General features: G+C 48.5%; 2 protein-coding genes across 4 annotated transcripts in view; one reads left to right on the top strand and one right to left on the bottom strand.

Moving 5' to 3' along the window:
* EDA (ectodysplasin A) overlaps positions 1-5,676 on the top strand; it is a 457,423-nt gene extending 451,747 nt beyond the window's left edge. For all 3 annotated transcript variants that reach the window (XM_011943159.1, XM_011943158.1, XM_011943157.1), the window contains exon 8: positions 1,593-5,676. In XM_011943159.1, coding sequence (XP_011798549.1) covers positions 1,593-1,844 — 252 coding nt within the window. In that variant the 3' untranslated portion in view covers positions 1,845-5,676. The remainder of the gene's footprint in view (positions 1-1,592) is intronic.
* A 1,040-nt stretch (positions 5,677-6,716) lies between these two features.
* Positions 6,717-16,017, bottom strand: AWAT2 (acyl-CoA wax alcohol acyltransferase 2). The gene is made up of 8 exons (XM_011943156.1): positions 15,933-16,017; positions 10,496-10,606; positions 10,077-10,147; positions 9,629-9,833; positions 9,220-9,394; positions 8,342-8,541; positions 7,929-8,118; positions 6,717-7,785 (listed from the first exon to the last, which is right to left on the bottom strand). The coding sequence occupies exons 1-7, from the start codon at positions 16,015-16,017 to the stop codon at positions 7,964-7,966; spliced, it is 1,002 nt and encodes a 333-aa protein (XP_011798546.1). The 3' UTR covers positions 6,717-7,785; positions 7,929-7,963.
* Positions 16,018-16,939: the final 922 nt, after the last annotated feature.

Genomic DNA, 16,939 nt, shown 5'->3' with positions numbered 1-16,939 from the left:
CATCTGATTCCCTCCTGCAGGGCCTCAGGCCCCTGTTTACCCTCTGAGCTGTTTGGCTCCACTGCCAAACTTGAACTTGGTCTCAGTATATTCTTTGAAAGTTAGTTCCAGGGTTACTGAGAACCCCTCCCCTCAACACTGCTGGCTCGGGCGTTATAATGAATAGTGCTCCTGCAGACTTTCTTTCCACCTCACAAAGATTTCTGACTGTCTTTCCTTCCTCTTTCTCCCATTTGTTTCCCTATCTTTCTATTCCTCTATTCTTGCCTCCTTCCTGCTGTTATTCTCCCAGCCCTTTCTCCCTCTGCTTTTGTCCTCTTCCTGCCCTGGGCCCGCTCCCCAAGTCCGCCAGTGTCCATCTACTTCCATTCCCCGATTGTTGCCTCCACGGGGATGGCTCCTTGGAGATAGAGAAAGATGAGCCATGAGGTTGGGACTTTTGTGGGGTGGGCAGCAAGCAGGCAGGTGGGCAGAAGGACTATGGAACCAACACATGGCTGTCACATGAGAGCGGCCAGCAAAGGTGGGCTAACAAGCATTTGCTAGGCACACTGAGCACCCCGGTGTAGCTTGGGTCCTGACCCATATGTGGCACCCAAATATGCTGTTCCCAGCTGAAGAGTGGATGGAGGGAGTGACCTTTCATAAAATGATTTACGGTGATATCTGAGAGTCCCAACACCCATGGGGCACATGGGCATAACCCTGATGTCCTATGAGCCAAGCTCCACGTGGTGGGGGCAGTGGGGGCAGTGGTGGGGGAGGGCAGATCACAACTTGGTGTGAGGTATGATGGATAAGGGTAGTGAAGGATGGAAAAATTAATTTTCTGAGCCTAGGAGAGAATTGAGAGTGGCCCATGCAGGCTGGGAAAATCCCCATGACATTAGGCCGCTGAGCATAAGTTAGTGCTTCCTTATGGCCACAAAATTAGGGGCCTGGGCTTTTCCACATTCTTTGTTTTGTTTGCGGTAGCTAGCTCTCCATCTCTCTGGACCTGTTTCCTCAGTCATCAAATGGGAGGCCCAAGGGGTACTGTGAATCAGTGAGGGGAGTCCAGGCACAAGGGAGGGGTGGTGCAGGCTGAATAAGCTTCTGTTAAGGAGCTGAAGAAATCGCAAGTTGTTATAGGACCTCTCTGGGGAATCAGTGACTTCTAAGTTTCTCCACAAATAGTCCGCGGGGCTCAAGAGTGGAAGTCAGTTTGTGTCTACGACACTGTGTGCACACCTGCTATGTGCAGAGCACTCTGCTTCGTGTCAGAGCTGGGGCAGGGGTGGGTGGGGGTACAGGGGAATGGTGAAGCTGCAAATAGGGCATGCTTCTTAGCCTTACAGAGTTTACAACAGGTGTGCTGTTGTAAGAAAGGTTTGCTCAACCAGCTGAGCCCCATGGACTAGGGGAAGGGCAATGCATCAACCTGTCACCCTGCCTTTCCTGTTGGCCAGCTAGCACGCCTTCACATGGCACTGCCCCATCCATGGGGTATACTGGCAGCTCATCTGAGAAGACTCTGTCAATTCACCACAGGGAGGGCCCCCTACCCTCTCTTTCCTCTCTTCCCCAATCCCTTCTTGTTGCCTCTCACTCAGGTGTACTACATCAACTTCACTGACTTTGCCAGCTATGAGGTGGTGGTGGATGAGAAGCCCTTCCTGCAGTGCACACGCAGCATCGAGACGGGCAAGACCAACTACAACACTTGCTATACCGCAGGCGTCTGCCTCCTCAAGGCCCGGCAGAAGATCGCCGTCAAGATGGTGCATGCTGACATCTCCATCAACATGAGCAAGCACACCACCTTCTTTGGGGCCATCAGGCTGGGTGAAGCCCCTGCATCCTAGATTCCCCCCATTTTGCCTCTGTCCGTGCCCCTTCCCTGGGTTTGGGAGCCAGGACTCCCAGAACCTCTAAGTGCTGCTGTGGAGTGAGGTATATTGGTGTTGCAGCCACAGAGAGAAATGCCTCAGTGCTATTTATTCCCCAGTGACTCCAGGGTGACAAGGCCTGCTTGACTTTCCAGAATGACCTTGAGTTAACAGGACAGTTGATGGAGCCCCAGGGTTTACATGAAGCAGAACCTTCTTTGGTTCCATGTTGACTGGCTTATGGCATGACTCTTCAACCCCGAGGTCCCTGTTGTCAGATCTATTGTTTGTTGCACTAAAATGAGGATCCAGGGCAGCAGGCCAGAGAAAGCAGAGGTGCACTCCAGACTCTGGGGGTGGACATCTGACCCCAAGGGGCTGCTGCTCCTCTCTTGGGTAGGGTGGTGGTGGGGGCAGAGTGGGAAGGTAGCATTGCAGCCTGAGAAGGCCAGAGAGGGAAAAGGCAGGTGCTTTTGGTAGAGACCACGAGAGAAACCTGCCAAGAGAGCATCCTTGGCAGTGGGAATGTTCTTTCTGCTCTGTACTGTGGCCTGCAGGAGGGTCGGAGTACTCTTCCCACTCCGGCTGACAGCTACATTGTGGCAGCTTGCTGAGCTTTGGGAAGGGGAAGTTTACTCTGCCTTGGAACAATCACAGGGAATGGCCACAAACCTGCCCGCATAAGACCCTGAATCCGTACTTGGGTCACACTTCTCTCATTTTATTTACAGCTGTGCTCCACACTCAGAAAACTCCCTGGGGTCACCTAGTTGCCCCCATTCCCAGCCTGACTAGAACTCCTGCCTTCTTTCTCCACAGAGCCTACCTCTGTCTGAGACAGGTGCCTAACCTGGGACCTGTGGTCATGTGAGTCTGGGATATTCTTTAGCTTACCTGGGCACAAAGAGAATTTTTCATTTATTAAAGAGTACAAACGTTTTTCATCCATTCCTAATCAATTCTGTCTGGAGACAAAGGGTTGGACTGGATGACCTCCAGAAGTCCCTTCAATTTCTAGTACTTGTGACTCTTAGCAGGTGGCCCTCACCACAGCCTTCTAAATTCCCAAACCCTAGGTTGCTCCTGGGCATTAGCAAGACAGAACCTTTTTACCTGGCCTAGAAAGGGCAAGGGATGAGGATAGGACAGAGGGATTTTGTTCAAGTTTGCTGCAACACAAGTGGACATTAGGCCAGGCCTTACCTGAAAGGCCAGCTGCTGATGCCATACTGATCCAGTCTTTCTTCACTCTGACTTCAAAAAGCCATAGCAGAGCATGGTCACCACAGATGCTCATGCTGCTCCTGTGAAGCCAGACTCAGGAGAAGCCAGTGTCTAGGCACTGAGCAGGGATCTGCCCCCTAGTTCAGGTCCAAATGCACCTTCCCCTAAACCCCAAGCTTCCCACCAGATCATATGGTAGGACCCTCGAGGGCCTTACTTCAACGTGCCTGGGCTCAGCCTGGCTTCTGAGTGCTAGGTCCAGCCCAAACCTGGGAAGGCCAGCCTTGTACAGTCTGCTCCTCTTGTTCCTAAAATGTGTTTCCTTTTCAGGAGATGGGGAATAAGTTCCTTCAGGCAGCTGAAATTCACCGAGAACAGCGGGTACTTATTTCTCGGCTGTGCCTTCCCTTTCTAAGCAACCACACTGCTTGGCCCTTCAAGGGTCAGGGTGAGAGGTGATGGGCTAGGCCTCCATTGTCTGGTTGCTAACGACAGCCTTGCAACCCAAGGTGAGGTGAACTCCAGGCATGTGTCTGTCCCTAACTCCTATAAAGTGCCTTGGACAGTCTGCAGTTGTAGCAGAAACCAACAAGAACCTCTCCTTCATATTTGGAAAATAATTTCTCTTTTATTATCTCTTTTGAGGAAGGCAAGGCTGATAATGTGACAAACATCATTGTTTAGATGAGGCTTAGTGAGGTAGCACTCTCAGAGTGTTTTCACCAGTTTAAGCCACAGACCTGGAGCTTCAGCCAGGTCTGACTCCAAAGTTGTTCCATTATACCACAGCACTGTGTGGAATTTGAGGTCTAGAGAGAACCAATAAAAGTGGTAATTTGGAACTGAAATCCTTGAGGGCTCTAGGGAGAAACCCAGAGATGCCCGTTTTCATTCCTCGACGGTAATACCTGTCCTCTTAGCTGCCAGGGGCTCTGTGGCAAAAAGAGTCAGACATTCCTTTGGGAAGCAGCCATCAACCTTAGAGCTCTTGTGTTCAGAAGAATCTTTCTGGCACCTTGTTGAAGCAGCAAGCCTCTGGGACCCACAGAGCTGGTGGCCTTTATGTTCTTTCACCCATCCTAGGAACCAGCCAACCATCATGTGTGGAGCCCCTACTGTGGGCAAGGTCCTCCTTCCATTACCCTACAGACAGCTTGCTTCCCACAACTACTAGTGTGACTCCTTATCTCTTTCCACCATACCTTAGAGACTTTGATACTACCAGGAAGACCTGAAAGAGGTCTGGTTCTGAGGCCAGAAAGATGTGAGGAGAGAGGAGGAAAAGTCTTCCTAATTGTGCCCCTAAAGGGCACATCCTGATACCATTCTATTCTCCAGACATGGAGGGGATGATAAAGGAAATAAGATCTCCACTGGACCCTTGATTCATTCTGAACCCTCCAAAGGAACTCCAGGGGGCAAGGGATGAGGGAAGCAATAGGTAGCTGGGGAGCCCTATTGCTGCTAAGTCATTGGCAAAGTGACAAAGCAATTTACTGATGAGAGAATGTGGAAATAGATGTGCAGTTTGGAATTATGCTGGTGTGAGTTTGCCAGAGGACCAATGCTAGCATGGAGAATGGGACAAGGACATTTGTGGGCAAGCAGATGACAGAGGTTTGAAGGAGAATTGCATGGCAGGAGTCTCTGCCAGCTACTTGGGCTTCAACAGCCAAGCTGGCACAAAAGACAGCTGGCGGAGGCTGCTCGGCTACTGGTTACCTGGAGAAGTAGTATTTGCCTATTTCCCGCTTCGTCCATCCTGAGCCAAATTTCTTTTGCTGAACAGGAAAGAGCTAGGAACCCTGGAGGTAAACAAAGACTTTGATCCACTTATGAGTGTGTGTGTTTATGTAACTTCCTGTGGACGCAAATAGATTCAGAGAAATTTAGAGCTAAAAAGGCCCTTAGAGGGAATCTAGCCCAACCTACATTCCACCCTGTTACTTATGTAGAAACTGAGGCCCAGAGAGGGAAGATGACCTGCCCCAAGTGGTGAGCAAGCCCCAACCTCTAGACTCAGCAGACTGAGGGGATAAAGCAGTTCCTGTCCCACATGGCCATCTTCTTTCTTCCACCCACAAACTCCAGGATGGAAGTACTTGGCCCTTTCAGGAGCCTGGCCAGGCAGGGAGTAGCTGCAGCCTTCATCAGAACTCTTCCTCCTCTCAAGGCATTCTCCTAGCTCTAGCTTCTGGACTGGAAAGCAGGAGACTGGCCCAGTACCAGCAAGTCCTTAGGCTACTGTAATGCTGCGTCAGGACCCATCCCTGCCTGGAGGCTCCTCTAGGCCCTGTGAGCACAAAGAATAAAGCTGATTTTTGTCTTTTAATCCATTTCAGGTCTCTCTCCAGGAGGGCTTGGGGTGTGTCATTTCTATATTCCTCCAGCTCTGATATTAGGGGGTGGGCTTTGTTGTGAGAATGGCCTGGAGCAGGCCCAATGCTGCTTTTGGGGGTCAGCATCCAGTGTGAGATACTGTGTATATAAACTATATATAATGTATATAAACTGGGATGTAAGTTTGTGTAAATTAATGGTTTATTCTTTGCAAATAAAGCGCTTTCCCTGTCTGTTCTTGAAATCCGCGTGAGCACTTCCTACGTGTTAAGTGCTTCTTTGCAAATGACGCCACACATGAGCTAGGGGAAAGACCAAGGCACCCATTTCAGAGGCAGCAACAGAAGGAAGATGGTCTGAATTTCCTGTTGGAACATCCCACATCCTCTCCATGCCTCAGACCACACTCCCACATCCCCATTACCTTAGGTCAGGGTGTCCAATCTTTTGGCTTCCCTGGGCCACATTGGAAGAAGAATTGTCTTGGGCCACAAATAAAATACACTAACACTAACGATAGCTGATGAGCTAAAAAAAAAAAAAAAAAAGTCACAGAAAATTCTCATAATGTTTTAAAAAAGTTTATGAATTTGTGTTGGGCCCCATTCAAAGCCATCCTGGCCCACATGCCACAGGGTAGACAAGCTTGCCTTAGGTCTTCTGTGACCACATGACCAGCAGGCTAGATGTCCTGCCAAAAGGAACATTGTCCAGGGGCAGCAATACACAGAACTGACTCTCAGCTTAAGAATGTGGCATCTACAAAATACACTTCAGGCCTGGGCCCCAAATAGCTTGGGTAGACCCAGCCTCCAGCTCATTTTGCATATGAGGAAACCAACACTTAACGAATTTAAGTCGCTCACCCAGAGTTACCCAACTAGTAAGTGTGTCAACCTGGTCTGATTCCTTCCCAGCCAAGGCTGCTGTTACCTGGAAAAGTAGTATTTGCCTATTTTGCCCTCCATCCATCCTGAGCTAAAATCAGTAGGGAAGAGGCTCACAGGAAGAAGACCAGATAGCAGCTCAAGAACACGTAGCTCAAGAGAGGTCTGGCGCTTTTCACAATCCCAGCACCTTTTCCCCCGGGCCCCCACCAATCCTTTGGCTTCCCTGGGCCCACCCCCGTGCCATCGTATAGGTGGAGCAATGTGCACACAGTAGACCATGACAAATCTGCACTGGCCAGGTGTGCATGGGCTGGGTGTTGCAGCCCAGGCTGGTCCTCTAGCCACCTTAGAGTTGTTTTTTTTTTTTAAGCAAACCAGTCACAGGAAAGCTGCAGACTGTTTAAAAACACTTTATGGAAGCTCAGGAAAAATGTAATCTCTGGCACAAGAAGTAACAAAGACAGCAGAAAAGCAGGAGCATGTCTTTGGCCACTGTATACAAATCATCACATGAGGCAGGCACCCAGGGTAGAGGCAGCAGCTCACACTGCAGTAAACACGCAGGATGTTGTAGACCAAACTGACGAACGTAATGCAGGTAAATCACTGGACCAAATGGCACCCACCCAAGAGGAATGGAATGAGAGGGCTGTGAGCCAAACTTTGTAGCCTGTCATTGCAACAGCCATTAGACCAAGAGTCTGAGAGACTTCATTCACAAGGAGCGTTCTTTATGGCTGCTAAAAGCCAGGCGCCTCATTTCCATCCTGAGCAGGCTGGCTGACTCGCAAACAAAGGGCAGAATTATAGGGCCACGCAAGTATAGGCAAGTTGCTGAGGGAACAACAGAGAAAATTAGGCCTGAGTCCAACCCATTCTGTTATAGCTTTATGAGGCGGAAACTGAGTGCGGGCTAGTGGGTAGCAGAGGGTATTTAGGGCATTGTTTGCTCAGGGGCAGGAAATGAGGAAAATGGTTAGAGAAGAAAATGGTTGGTGTAGCTCTCCAGTTTATAAAGTTCAATCACATCCAATATTGTTTCATCTTCCCCACAGCCTTTGAGGTAAGCAGGGGACAGATTGTTAGTCTCATTTTATAGGTGAAGAAAGGAGGCTCAGAGGTGACTGATTGCCCCAAAGTCACATGGCTTGAAGTTGGTGGAGCTTGAACTCAAAGCCCACTGGCTCTGCAGGCCCCAGTCCTACTCCTGTAGGAAGTAGGACTCAATGCCAGGAGATGGGGCTGTTTGACAGCTAGAGAAGGAGAGACATGCACAGGGATCCTAGAGCCCTCGAAACAGAGGAGTTTGGTGCACAGGCAGCATCAGAACATGGGCTTTTTATTTTGTCCATTGTTTTCCTCAATGCTGGCACCAAAGAGCCTTCAGGGCACCTCTCCCCTAGGCTCTTCCCTGTTTCTTGGGACTCTCTCTCCTGTAGCTGCAAAGAAAGGGCAGAAAAGAGCTGGAAGGAAAAAGAAATGAAGTGGGAAAAGGAGTGCAGAAAACAAGCAAATGAACAGGCCCTCCCCATAAGGAGGACTGGTCAAATCAGGAGCGGGAGCCCCATAGGTGACTCTTGTCCTCCTGTTCTCACTGGGTCCATACCTTCCAGTCAGGCTGAAGGCTGCTGGGGATGTCTGTCAAATTATCTCCAGCTCCTGGGTCTCTGAGATACCAAACTTGGTCTTATGCTGGTCAAACAGTTTACGTAGGGCATCAATATAGAGTGCCTGATATTTAGCCACGATCTCCTGGCTTGGATTCTCAATCTTGGGCATTGGTAGAGGCTCCCCGACTGCCAGGGGAGACAATGAAGGAAAAGAGAAAAGCATCAGACTAGCTCATTCCTCAGAATAGGCCCCAGGCCTCAAGCCCAGACTATCCCCATCCTCACCTCAAAAAGCTGCCACTCATCCTAGCCAGCCTCCCTGCCTCTGAGCGGAGTCAGAGCTGAGGTTCAGCCTCAGAGCTAGATCCTGTGTCCTAGACTGAGGCTGCCAGCAGAAAGGCCCACTCACCAATGGTGGTTACAGGCCGATTATAGGGCAGAAGGCCCCAGGATTTCTTGGTGAAGCCACGTCCATAGAAAGCACAGGGGTAGATGTGTACCATACTCTGGAACCACTTCTGGAAGCGGTTGACAAAGCCACCAGGAGTGAAAATGTGCTGATTATAGAGGTCCGTCTCCCCAAAGGCATAGGCAGGTATTAGAGCCACCCTGCAGAGCAAAAGCATATCCTGTGAAGCCCAGAAAGGTAGGGACCTTGTCAAATGCCAAACACACTGATGGCCCATGATCCCTGGGTCTGCCTACAGGCTTCCCAGACCTCAGTCTAGCTGTGCCTAGGTCCAAGTTGGGAGCTCCATGGCCTACCCCTGGCTGCCTGTGGGGGCAAAGCAGTAGTAAGCTAAAGGAGGAGGCAAGCTCAGACCCTCCTGGGAACCCCTGGGACTGAAACGCTGGAAGGTAAGGCCCAAGGGCCATGCCAGTTGATTTTCTTCACTTTAACACAAGCTAAGCTTGGCTCTCTCTGAGACAGAGTTGTTGCCAGTCCCCTTGTATAGAGGGACCGGCCCAGATGAGGGGCTGCTGTGAGGGAGAACAGGCTCAGGGCTGGCCCTCTGCCCTTTCTACTTCAGCAGAAATGCCTCCAGGACCTGGTCCCAGCTCTTCAACCCACAGGTGGCTTTCCTCCGCCCTCTTTTTTTTTTTTTTAACTTATTTATTTTTTTAATTGACAAATAAAAATTATCTTCCTGATGACCATAGTTCATAAGAATGTATTGTATACTTCCTTCTCTCTCTGTGGATGTCCTTTCCTCAAAACCCCATCTTCTTCTTTCCCTGCAACACTTTTGGATCCCTTCCCCCAGCCTGGACTGGAGCTGTCCTTACCCATGCTGAAGGGCCGTGCGCACAAAACCAGACCGGTTCTTCAAGACCAGGGTGGAAGAGCCTGGCAGGCTGTATCTGCACTCAGCCAGTCCACCAACCACCACAATGATCATGTTGCCTGTGCCTTTATGAGTCAGCAGAAAGTCGATGGAGGATTGACTCACAGAGCAGGCCCCTGGTGGATAGAAAAAGCCAAACAGCCATTGGCCACTTCCCAAACCTCTAAATTTCCTCTCTACTGCTTCAAAGGAGGGACAGTGCAAGGAGCCTCACATCAGGCAGGTGAGCCTATGATGGCTGTTTCAGACCAGAGGGGATCGGGAGCTGGCCTTGCTCTCATGCATCCCCCTACACTTCTCCCTTGGGGAGCCATTTTTTCTTTGGCTTTGTGTCCTAGGAGCCAACTTACCTACAGACATTACATATTCCCTGAGGAAAGGCATCCAGAAAAAGGCTCCCAGTGTGAGCACGTAAGGGGTGATGCCAGGAAATATCTTGGAGAAGCCTGAGGCCTCTGTGGCAAACTGGCCAAACCATCCAAAGGCCAAGAGCCCATGAGGGTGGCAGACGAGGATGTAGTTGTGGCTGGGGGAGATGTCATGAGTTTTCAGAAGCTGTGGAAGAAAGTAGAATCAGGAGGGCTATCCCCAGGGTAGAGAACTCCTCTTTTGGGCAGAGATCTGAAAAGAAAAGGACGGCTAGGTCTAGTCATGCAGATTGCCCAATGTACAACTCCAGGGGGCGTCATTCTCAAGAGCCTCAATGTGGATGGCGCCCTCCACCCCTAGCCTGACCCAACTGCTAGCACTGAAGTCGGGGCTGAGCCCAGGCCTGAGTGGGGACCTGGGCCTACTGACCTTGAGAGGGAAGTAATTGCTGTAGTGTTTCCACAGGCACCAGCGCCTCACACAGGTAAACCGGCGGCCACCTGAAAACAGAGGCAATGCAGCCAAGCTTTGCCCATTCCCACTGTGGGCCTGCCCTGGCGTGCTCTCAACCCCTGCTGTTTCCTGGCCTCTTAAGTGGCAAGGAAGGTGGGCATATCAGGGCAATTTAGGACAGGCCTAGCTTCTGCTTCACTAGCTGCCCCTCCCCTAACCTACTCCGGTTCTGATCTGGGCCTTTCTACCACATTAAAAGGACCCCTTCCCTCAGCCTCTCTAGCCCAGGGAGGGACAGGCTAAAGGGCTGTCTGGAAATTGGCCAGAGCCTCTCAGGATTGTGATGAGAGAAGGGGAAAGAGCATGTGGCAACACAGCACCAGCAGGACCCTTACCTCGCTCAGGGGTCTTCCAGTCAAAAGCCAGCCAGATGAGAATAAGCACAGTGACAGGCCAGTATGGTGTGAACACCACCAGGTAGAGGTTGACAATGGTCACAGTGGTTGCTGCAGGAAGCCCAGACCAGAGTTAACGAATTGCAAGTGGTCCCTCATACTTACCCTCTCTCTGGAGTTCTGTCCATCCCAAGGTCATATGCACTCTCTCTCACCCATACCTACTCAACACTCTCACTTCTTCACCCCAGCACCTGGCCCACCTGCCCATGTCCCCAGCCCCCTCTCCTATCTGGTCTTGGAAACCTGATTCAGGTCTAGAAGGCAAGGTGTCTTCCTCCCTAGCTGAGCTTCACACTGTAAGCCCTCTCCTCCCTGGGCCCTGCTCCAACACTGCACTGGGCTCTGCCTGCAGGGTGGTCAATGGCAGTGAGCCAGTGGTGGGCCACCAGAGGTGGGGAATCCTGGAACAGTTTTCCTCCAATTCACATCCTCCTCTCCGTATCTTTTCTCTGAGGCATTAGTTAAGGGAATACCAGGGAAAGCACAAACCCACCTTCAGCCCGGTTGGGAGCACACCAGATGTCAAAGAAACAAAGAAAAATACAAACCGGAATAGAATAAGGTACTGGGCTGTATTAAGTTCCAGTAAGATAGGAAAGCTGTAGGTTAGTGTAGTTAGGAAGAGTTACTAGAGATGAGTTATAGGGAGCCGCACTCAGAATTATTACTGAACTCAGTTTTTAAGGCAGCCGTAAGTAAGATTATTTGGGAAAGTAGGTCAATAAAAGGTTAGAAAAGACAGAGAACATTTCAAATTGAACATCGCAGATTGAACACAAGTTTTTGCCTTGACTTCTTGCTGGAGCTCCATGAAAATTCTCATTAAAATGTTTTTTAAAACATAGATCCACAAGGAGAAAGAGAATTAATGAGATGCCAACAGCAGATAAGAGATATTAGCAAAACATTTCCATGTAGGACAGCAGATGGAGGAGGGTGTAACTGACTTAGAACAAAAAAATTAAAATCTACTTACCTGCAAGGGGGATGCCTACAAGATGTGAGCCTATTTGCACTGGAGGATCTAGGAAAGACTCAGAATTTGGAGGCATCAGGTGCCACAAGAGGCAGGGATGAGGCACAGGGCTAGAAAAACTGGAGGATTGGTTGAAAGTCTGCCAAGGAATTAGAACCCCAGGTTCCCTCTCCTCCTCTACACAACTAGATGATGGGAGGACTGTTCCCCGAAAAATTGAACCAAACAGACTCTAGACTCAAATACTTACACTAGACACAGCTAAGATATTATATAAGCAGTCAAACTATTAATCAAGTATATAAGTGGAATAAAGGCAATTTCAGATGCACACAGTCTCAGATAATTTGTCTCCCATGCTCCTGTCTCAGAAAACTACTGGAGAATGTGCTTCACCAAAATGAGGGAGTAAACCAAGAAAGAGGAAGGCATAGAATCCAGGAAAAAAATGACCCAATGAAGGAAGGCAGCAAGCAGGGCCAGGGATAGGGAGAGGTGAGAAAGGTGCCCAGGGCACAACATTGAGCAAGACTCACTCTCAGGTCATGCAAGTACTGGCCCATCACTTGCATAGTCCTGAGAGTGAGCACTTTCTTAAATTTTGCACCCAAGGTGCCTCAAGGGCCCTGGAGGTGACAGCTGCGCATGAGGCCAAATTGTAACAGGAAGATGCTGAGCTCCAGCAGTGATGTTCTAAAGGAAATAAAATGATGGGGGGGACTTAGATTCTTGTTGTATTTGCCCATACTGAGAGCAGAGATTCAGAGGGTGAATTCGTGACAACTAATAGATTTCTAATAGATAACAAAAGAAACGTAAAATGAAGCAATTAACTACAATTCATTTCAGTGCATGGTATGAGTAAGGCTACAACTAGAGTTTCTGAATGAAATGAACGATTTTCCTGATACTTTGTGGTAAGAAACTCATCCCCTAAATGGCTTTAGGATGCTTCACTATGAAATATTAAATTTGTGTGCCTGTTTCAAGATCACTTTACTCAATTTTTTTTTTTTTTGGATGGAGTCTTGCTCTGTCGCCTAGGTTGGAGTGCAGTGCCATGATCTCAGCTCCCTGCAACCTCCACCTCCCGGGTTCAAGCAGTTCTCGTGCCTCAACCTCCCCAGTAGCTAGGATTACAGGCACGCACCACCACACCTGGCTAATTTTTGTATCTTTAGCAGAGACGGGGTGTCGCCATATTGGTCAGGCTGGTCTCGAACTCCTGATCTCAAGTGATCCACCTGCCTCAGCCTCCCAAAGTGCTAGGATTACAGGCATGAGCCGCTGCCACCGACCTGTACTCAATAATTTTATCTGTGAATTCTAGAGTCTGTGAAGCTTTTTATGGAACAGTTTTCTGCCCAACATTTCATAGGGAACGTTCACAACTGTGCTTCCTCTTTTCTAATCTCAATGGTTTCTTTTTCCAGATAAACTTTGAAATTATTTTGTCAAATTGCAATGATGATACTTCTAGGATTGGAATTAGGTATTTTTAATCCTTATGTTAAGTAGAAAAAGTTTTATTTCTGTAAAATATTTAGTACTTAGATTCAAAAATTGATTTTAAAATATTACATTAAAAAATAAAATAAAACAAGGCAATTATTAACTTCAGGGAAAACAAGAAATTCCATGGGAAAGGAAATATAATCTTGGTGACTAAATAGCTCAATTATGAATCATATTTTCTAGTCATAGGCATTTAACCAAAACCTGTGCTATAACAATTTTGGGAGGATGGGGAAAGAGGAAGTTCCAGTGATAGTGTATACAGCCAAATTCTCATCTTCCATATTAGGAAGTCAATAGACAATGTCTAAAATTGTTACATCAGCAAATAATAAGATTTAGAAATATGGAAGTAAATTCCAGAAGAAAGAACCAACAAAGTTGAAAAGCACTGCCTTGGGAAAGAGCATTAAGGGTGGAGAAAAGGCCAGTAGTTCTTGGGTTTTGATAAGCACCATATGACACTACTGACTTCTTCGAGAAGTAAAGAGAGGCATGAGCCTAGTCCAGAGGACACCTCCCAGTTTCCTTTAGGCTCTGCTCAAACCTAGGCAGTGCTGGGGACATCTTGTAAGTGTGGCCTCAGGTGGGGTGCCCTGTGATGTGCTGAATCTTGGATCTGCCACTTACTGTGTGTGACCAAAGACGTTGCTGAGCCTCAGTTCCTCATCTGCCAGGTGGGAACTAAAATACCAATATCTGCCCTATTTCCCTCACTTAGTGGGAGGGCCTTCTCTCAAGGCCTTTACGGTCCAAATGGATTCAATTGCACTCCTAGAGTGAAGAGCTGAGAGGCCTCCGAAGGGCCATTGCCCCACTTGCCCTATGTGAGCTAGTGACAAAAGGGGCAAACACCGGCAGCCCACATCTGCTGCCAGGACCGAGAGCTCTTCTGCCTGCCCTCTCTGTACTTCTTAGTATACCCAAAGTCAAACTCCAGTTAGGAGTCCTCTGAGTCCATTTTGTCCCTGGACTCATCCCCTTTCAGCCACTCTCCTCCTTAACCCTTCTCCGCTCCACCTGCGCCCCTGCCAGCTCACACTGGGACCTGATCCCTCAGTCTTGCTTCCTCCATTTCTCTCGTGCCCCGCCCCCATCTTCAAGTCCTATTAATTCGACTCCAATTTCTTGAATCTCCCCTCTTCTTTCCTCTTCTCTGCATCACCATCACTAATGGCCTGGTCCAAATTACTGCCATCTGGATTACTGCAACAGCCTCCTACCTGGCATTGCCCCTTTCACTTCTATCTTCCTATGATCAGTTTGCTTCACAGAGCTAGAGTAATCTTTGATGCCATCACCTTGTGTCAATCTCCCTCATGGCTCCACATGGCTCTCAGAAAAAGTCCAAACTCCTTTCCATGGTTTACAAAGCCCTATACAATTTGTTCCCTGCCTGTTTCTCCAGTCTCTTCCTTCTTCCCTCTCTTGTTTGTTCATTCATTCATTCAATATCTATCGAACACCAATTCTGTACTTCTCACCCTCCACCTCACTTAACCACTGGCAGCTCCTTGAATGCATTATGTGCCCTTTGCCATCCTAGCTTTTCCATGTGTTGCCCACTCTCTGCCCCAAATGCTCTTCCTTTCTTCATCTATTTCCTATTTGTCCTTCAAGAGTCAACTCAAATTCAAGAGAAAAATGGGCAGAGGTCATAAATGGGCAGTTAACAGAAAAAGAAATACTAATTGCTGATAAACATGAAAAGATGCTCAATCTCATCAGTAATTAAGGAAGTTCAAAGTGAGGCGACAGCTAATGGTTTCTTGCCTGTCACTTCTGGCTGGGGGTAGAAAGGACTGTGGATGAGTTCTCCATTCACTTTCCCTCCCATACTTTGGTAATCCCTCAAGTTCCATTTTGCAGCGACACAATTTGGTGGTGCCTCCATCTGCCTGAGTATTAGTGTCCACAGTGAGCGGTGACTCCCACCAACCTATGTTGGACATTCAGCGTGAACAAGAAGTAACCATTTGCTGGGTTAAGCCACTGAGATTTCAGGGTAAATTTATCAGCTCGGCATAACTAGACCATCCTGATTAATACACCCTGAATGCTCTCACTTTGCAAATGAGGAAAATAAGACTCAGAAAGGATAAATACCTTGCTAACAATTGCACAGATAGTAAGTAGCAGACCTGGAATTTGAAAACAAGTGAGGTGAGGTAAAGAATGCCCACCCTTCCTATTCACTGGCATGCCTCTGTGCCAGCTCTGTGCACCAGGGCCTACTTACATTCTTTATTCCTAGATAGTTTACAAGGTCACTTAATTCATGTCCCTGACTCCAGCCGGTACTCATCTGAACCACTGGAAAGGTGAGAGTGTTTTCTAGGACCCCTTCCCACAGTAATGATTTGTTTCAGCATTTAGAACACAGTGGCCAGCATAGAAATAACTTTGACCAAGTGTTTGTAGTGTAGGTGTTGGAAGACATGGATGGATAAATGGTCAAATTCCTCTGGACGAGGTTTCCAGAGCCTCGGTCTGCCACCTGACCCAACTGTCTGTCACTGGTGGTTTGCTTGAGTCCCTGTGATTGCAGCTAAGCCCTTTTCCTTGGCTAGCCTCAGTGGAACTGCTCCTCATCTTCCCAAAGCATGCCCTCAACACCCCAGTGTAGACCCAGGAGGGCTCACACCTGCAGCAAAACCCATGTGCATACACGTGCATATACACACCCCTGCATAGGCACACACCCATATGCACACACACACATGCCCACAGGGACACTCACAGATCCCACAAATACCATGGCCAACCTTCCTGGTTTTGCTGGAACAACCCTAGTTTGACCATTGAACATCCTGCAACCCTAAAATCCTTCAGTCTCAGGCAAACCAGGATGGGTGGTCACTCTACCAAAGGCTGAAGACTCACTGATAAAAAAGGCAATGGAGATCCAGTGGAAAACAGCAAAGACCTCCAGGGCGGTCTTGAGGTCCTTCTTAGAGGGCAAGAACATTGTGCCCAGCGTCCCAGTGGCTCCAGTTAAGCGCTGTTCAGCTGCCCAGCCCTGATTGCTCAGGAGTCTGTGATGTTCCCTCTCTTAATGTTTTCTTCTCCAGCCCCTGCCTAGTCTCCGCCCCTGTACCACCCGCCTCCCCCCCACAGAATTACAGGACCACATAATGCCTCTGCTTATCCTGTTCCTTCCAGCTGCCCACTCACCTATACTTTTACCCACTTGGGTATTGCCTGGACTGAGATTGTGACACTCCTTTGCACACCTGGCTAGAGAAATGTGGATGAAGCCCTGGTGTGGGAAGTTAGTGTGGGCGTGCAGCTGACAAGAGGCCTCCAGGGCCAGTCTGGATGGTGGAGGGTGATGGGCAGGAGGGAGCCCAGGGCTCAAATGGGACACAGGACTTGCATTTCTGTTTCTGAGGCCCAAATGTCTATGATCTCTCAGTGACAATGTGATTGGAGGGCAAAGGGAAGGAGGTCACAGGCCAGGCCTTAGAAATGCCTTCAGCCTTTTGGTCAATCTGGGAGAACTCATTACTCACATTGAAGAGACATCACATGTATGTCTGTGAGCTATCATAGGTACTGAATAAAACTGTTATTGAAAGAAGAAACAAATGTTAGGGTATATTATTCTGTGTACATGAAATTTTAGAATAGGCAAAACCAATCTGTAGTGAAACAAATCAGAGCAGTGGTTACCTGTGCTGGGGGATGGACTAGGAAGGGGCATGATGGAAATCTTTAGGGGTAGCAGTGACGTTTTCTGTCTTGAGAGGACTTTGAGTTACGCAGATCAAAACCTCATTACTTAGTGAGTATAGACTTAAAATTTGTACATTTCACTGCCTGTTGATTTTACCTCAAAAGTAAACAAATGTAGAACTCTCATTAATTCTGAAGTGTTTAGGGGTGAAGAA

Source organism: Colobus angolensis, unplaced genomic scaffold (genome assembly GCF_000951035.1).
Source record: "Colobus angolensis palliatus isolate OR3802 unplaced genomic scaffold, Cang.pa_1.0 Scaffold216, whole genome shotgun sequence".
Lineage (NCBI taxonomy): Eukaryota > Metazoa > Chordata > Mammalia > Primates > Cercopithecidae > Colobus > Colobus angolensis.
This window is presented reverse-complemented; position numbering and strand designations above follow the sequence as displayed.